General features: G+C 51.7%; 1 protein-coding gene across 1 annotated transcript; it reads right to left on the reverse strand.

Annotated features, from left to right (window-relative positions):
* Window positions 1–2515: 2515 nt before the first annotated feature.
* On the reverse strand, window positions 2516–4801 carry HOXC12 (homeobox C12). The gene is made up of 2 exons (XM_015818278.1): window positions 4231–4801; window positions 2516–2754 (listed from the first exon to the last, which is right to left on the reverse strand). Exons 1-2 carry the CDS (start codon window positions 4799–4801, stop codon window positions 2516–2518), a joined length of 810 nt encoding a protein of 269 aa, XP_015673764.1.
* Between the last annotated feature and the right edge of the window lie 439 nt (window positions 4802–5240).

Here is a 5240-nt window from a genome sequence, read left to right on the forward strand (position 1 = left end):
GATGTTACAGAGGGTCCAGTCCTCTGCAGAAGGGTGAGGAGGCGGCGAAGGGACGGGATAAGGAGAAAAAGCCTGAGATTTTTTTTTTTTAAAGGCTTCCAGAGAAGGGAGTGGCGGCCAAAGGCATTTGAAAGACTAGCCGGCGGATCGTAAAAGCCAGGAATTCCTGCTACCAGCCGTGACCGTGAACGTCCCTGCCCAGAAGCCCGCGAAAGTAGCCAGAGTCTCTGCTAGCCCACTATGCCGGTTATGATTGGGGTGTAATTATGGAAAGCAGCAAACCTCGGGTGGGGGTCAGGGACAGAGGACGTCCAAACCCGACACCAGTTAGAAAAACAAATTAACCCTTTCTTTAGGAAATGACAAAGCCAGCCAGGAACAACACAAACGACCCACAAAGAAACAACCAGCGGGCCTGCTCTTGTGCTTCCCCCTCCCTCCCTCCCTCCCTCCCTCTCCTGCCCTGCTCTAGGTGGTAAGAAAAAAAATGCAGACGAAAGCTGGGGAGTCGGTGGGAGACTTGAAGAACTGGGTGGAAATCATCCCAGCAGATTCTGAAGTGCGAGCCCTGCTCTGGGTGGGTCAGAAAGGGAGAGAAATAACGCGACACACTCCATCAAGGTTCACAGTTGGCAGCTGCTACCGATGGCAAATCGGGAATGAAAATAAAGCGCGTGTGTGTGCCCCCCCCGCGCGCGTGTGTGTACAAAGATCCGAGAAAAGGGCATGCACGCGCACACAGAAATCTCTTGAATCTTGAGGGAAAACAAGGGTTGGTACTGCTTTTCTTCCAATTCTATACTTCACAGTGTAAATATAAGACATATATAAAAGAGGGAGGTGATAGGAGACGGGGGGGGGGAGAAACACCCCCTTTTTGTTCATTCCACAACAGAAATCATTGATACAGGCGCTAATATTAGAAGGCATCTTTCCTCCGAGCGGAGATTGCTGTTAATAGCTTAATTAGTTCCAAGGGGCTGCCACCGTGGTTAATGTATTAAAAAGGGGACCTCCCCTCCCCTTCTCATCACCTTCTTAATCGTCAATAAATAGAACGGCACAATAAACAGCACAACCTCTCTTTCCACCGAGCTATTATTAAAGCACGAATTGAAATTATTGTTAAGCATTCTATTAGGGGAGAGAGAGAGAGACGCAGGGAGCAGAAAGGGGGTGGGGTGAGGTGGGGCTGATTGCAAGGAAGGCAGCCTGCTTAACGCGGAAGGCAGCCTCCAAAAGGCTCAGTTCGCGAATCAAAGAAATACATACAATAAATGAGGTAACTTCCTTAAGAATTTTCCCTATTATTATTTTTTTTGTAAAAAAAAACCTTAGCAATGCTACGGGAAGGTCGTCTCACTAAAGACACCCCCCACACACACACACGCACACACCCACATACATACGAACATACACGTACCTATAGATAATTATAGCCGGTAAACCGCGCTGTATATCGGTGGGGGCTGAGCCAGTGGTCCCACGCTCCTGCCGCAGTGACTTCCAGGAAAATAATTATTTCCGAGTAGCACCAGCTACACTTCGATTGCCGAAGCACACCCCCCCCGTCCGCCCTCCCGGAAGGGGCAGACAGACAGCTGGGTAGATGATCTGTACCATCTGCCGTCGTTAGAGACGGAGACACGCAGCTCACCTGGGTACCACAGTCGCCTCTTCCCGAATCTCGCCTCGGTAAGCCACCAGCTCTGGCCAAACCTGTAAGGCTGGCTCGCCCGCTTCCAGAAGACCGGTTCTCGGTGATTTCAGACGAAGGTCACATCCACGCCTGCTTTTTTTTCCTCCAGCGAATAACAAATCCCAACAGGACACCCCCCCCCCTCTCCCATCACCACCTCTCCCCCGCCGAGCAGCGGGCAACGAGTCCATTCTCGACCGCCTTTCTTCTCCGCCTCTCCCTGCCGGCGAGCTACCCAATCCCGGCCGCCAGAGTCAGGAAAATAAGAAAGGACTTGCTCGGGGAAGCGTCTACGTGTGGGCGGCTTGCCCAAAGCCCCAGAACCATCCGGTTGCAATGGCTTTCGCGGAGCGCTCCCGACCCTGGCTGGCAGGTCTTTTTTAGCTGCAAGAAGCCAGGCGGGCCGAGGGAGGCGGTCCCTGGTATCTGCGCATTCCCGTTCTAAGCGCTTCCCTACAGATTTAGGAGCGGAAGGGAGGAGAGAGAGAGAGAAAAAAAGACACTTTCTCTTATTCACTCGCTCTCGCTTTCTCTCTCGCTCTCCTCCCGCGTTCGCTCTCTCGCTCGCTCGCTCGCTCGCTCTCACGCACACCACCACGCCTACTGCTGGGCCATTTGAAGACGGATACTGATTAATATTAATAACATTATCATTCAAGGAAAATAATAATAATAATAATAATAAAAAAATCTCAACCACGTCGGCTAAGAGTCCCGGGACCCGTCAGGTACTACCACCACCACCAGCAGCAGCGGGAAGGCGAGAAGAGTCTTAAGTGGTTCCCCTCCCCCCCGCAGTGGATGCTCCGAGGAGCCCTAAAAGAAAGAAAGCGCTTGCTCTCTGAGGAGGAGTCTTTTCTTTTTCATCCGTCGGTTCTGGAACCAGATCTTCACCTGCTGGTCACTCAGGTTTAGCCGGTCTGAAAGCTCTCTCCTCCTTTGGCGGGTGATGAACTCGTTGACCATAAATTCGCCTTCCAGCTCGGCTAGCTGCAGCTTGGAGTAGGGTTTTCGCTTTTTGCGGGACCTCGTGTGCATCGGGTACCAGGGAGCACCTAAGAACAGGGGGATGGAAAAGGTGATTTAATAAGCAGAGAAAGAGAGAGAGAGAGAGAGAGAGAGAGAGAGAGAGAGAGAGAGAAGGAGCCTGTCTCAGAAGGGATCCTTCTCTCCTTTTACTCAGTTCTCAGACAGATTCCACATACTTCTTCAATGTCAAATTCTAGGGAACATTATCACCCTCCCTTAAGGAAAACAAAGTTAACAAAACTGCAGGGACCTGGAAAGATAATTAGAGGTTGAAAATTAGCTAATATTCTCTTACAAGGAAGGAAGAAGGGAAGGAAGGAAGGAAGGAAGGAAGGAAGGAGGGAGGGAGGGAGGGAGGGTGGGAATTAGGGAATGCAGAGACCTTGCCCACCATTGTTGTTTGGGAAGGAATATTAAGAAGGAAAGAATCCCAATCTCTTACTCAGATTCGAGTCAGATAAACCGAACAAGGCCACCAGCAAAACAAAAGTTTCCCTACCTTGAGAGAGGCAAAGACTTAAGGAGCCCCACGGGCTGGGTGCAGTTTCGAAAGCCACTTTGAAAGAACTTTAAGCAGGAGGGAGTTACAGAGCCCTAAAGCCAGAGGGGCGGCGGGGGGGGGGGGGGAAGGCCGGATTTTACCCGCTGCCGCTCCGCAAGAAGGGGAAACCGAACCGATCCCTGTTCCCGGAAGAGTTTCCGATGGGAGAAAACAAGCGCCCTAACCGGAGGACCTGCTATTATTATTATTATTATTGTCCATGGCGTCTCTTTATATTCAGGCGCCAGCATCTCCCCCGTCTGCCGGGGAAGCGCGCTGGACTGTTCGCGAGGAGACAACGAGGTTGAAGGATCAAGTTCTAGAAAGAACTTGAACCCCCCCCCCTCCTTCCAGATGATCGTCTGGAATGGCCCACTCTACCAGAGTTAACAAACAACCCACAAACCGCGCGCCCCCTCCCTCCGCCCCCGATGGGGTTTTTCCTCGCGGACCGAAAAAAGGGGCGCCTATGAACTTTGAATAAATGGAGAAAGAAAGTAAGTGCCATCCACAGACCAGCGCCACCTCGCCCGACCGCTCCGGAGACGGGCCAAGTTGCGTAGAGATTGGGGAGGGGGGGGGCAGGGAGAAGAGAAAAAGGCAAGGGGAATCGCCTTCCCGCCTGTCTGCTTGGGCCCTCGCGATCCCTTTTTTTTTTATGGGATATTTACATGTTTATAGGCTTTTTTTTTTTTTTTCCTTTTTAAAAAGAAGCAGCTCCTAATAAAGCGCGAGGCATTTGAGGGCTACCCCTAGTGGCTTCGGCACAAATCGGCAGGCGGGCGGGCGCAGCCCAGCTGCTTAATTTCCTGGAATTTGGAGCAGACTTTTCCCCAGCCCGGAGGGAGAGGTAGGAAAGGGGAGAAGGAGGGAAGGGAAGGAGAAGGCGTTGCGGGAATCCCAGTTTGCTTTGCTTATGAAGAGCCGACTCTTTTTTTCTCTCCCAGAGACAGGATCTTACCCCCAGCGGACAGATTGTTTCCTTGGTTGAGTGGGGAGACCAGCGCGGACGCCTCGTTGGTTGCGCCCTTGTTCCCTTCATTGAGCAAGGAGCTGCTGGAGTCTGACTCTAACGACTGACAAGAAGGGGGGTCGTGGGACACCACCGCCGCCTCAGGAGCCGGATAATCAAATTTGCCGAAATTGCCGCTCATTCCACTGGGGATGCCCGACTCGAGGGGCATCAAGGCAGCGTCCCTAACTCTCTCTTCCCTTTTGAGGGGCGCGTTCTCCGAGCACGCCTCCCTATAGTAGCACTTGCTTTCTTCCACTCTAGCTAGGTCGCAGGCTCGGCCGAAGGAAGGGTTAATGGACACGGGGCTGCTGAGGTAGGGCTGGGGATATCCGTTGCAGGGCTCCGAGGACGGCCAGGGCAAAGAACAGACATTGTCCCGTCTTGGGTAGGAGAGAGATGGCAAGCCGGGTAGTTGTCCTCCGGAGGCTCGGAAATTGGGAAAGTAGAAGGTGTCTCCCGTGTGGATGTTCACCAACGGTCCCACAAACCCAGGATTAAGGAGATTATGTTCGCCCATTTCCGCGGGCCTGACCAAGAGCTTCTAGTTTATTGCTATCTGACATTAAACATAGTTAAACCTAAAGGTCCACCCGATTGGTCTGGAGGGGGTCACGTGAGCACCAACTTGCGTTAAGAAAGGGTGCCACCCACTTTCCGCAATTTGAGACGGAACGCAACGCGAAGTTCTGTCTGCCGGGCCGGGCTCTTTTACACACACACACACAGACAAAATAAAACGCATATTAAGCACCGCCTTGAGAAACCAGAAGTATTGTAAAGCAAATATGCATATCAATTCTTTTTCCATAAAGGAATGACGCCTCGTTTTCCCCAACCACGTTAAGTTTCCCTTTAAGCAGCTGACAAAAATGAAGCTGTGTTTTCATCGATTAAATCCGCTAAAATTTACACTATCTCCCTAGTAAATTCCTGCTAGATATTGGGTCGTGTAAAGT

The sequence above is a fragment of the Protobothrops mucrosquamatus genome, unplaced genomic scaffold, assembly GCF_001527695.2.
Source record: "Protobothrops mucrosquamatus isolate PMUCROS unplaced genomic scaffold, P.Mucros_1.0 scaffold710, whole genome shotgun sequence".
Classification (NCBI taxonomy): domain Eukaryota; kingdom Metazoa; phylum Chordata; class Lepidosauria; order Squamata; family Viperidae; genus Protobothrops; species Protobothrops mucrosquamatus.

Coding starts and splice junctions, on each gene's coding strand:
- HOXC12 (XM_015818278.1), bottom strand. CDS start 4,801: ATGGGCGAACATAATCTCCTTAATCCTGGGTTTGTGGGACCGTTGGTG. Junction 2,755..4,230: donor AAACAATCTGTCCGCTGGGG/GTAAGATCCTGT, acceptor CCCTGTTCTTAG/GTGCTCCCTGGTACCCGATG.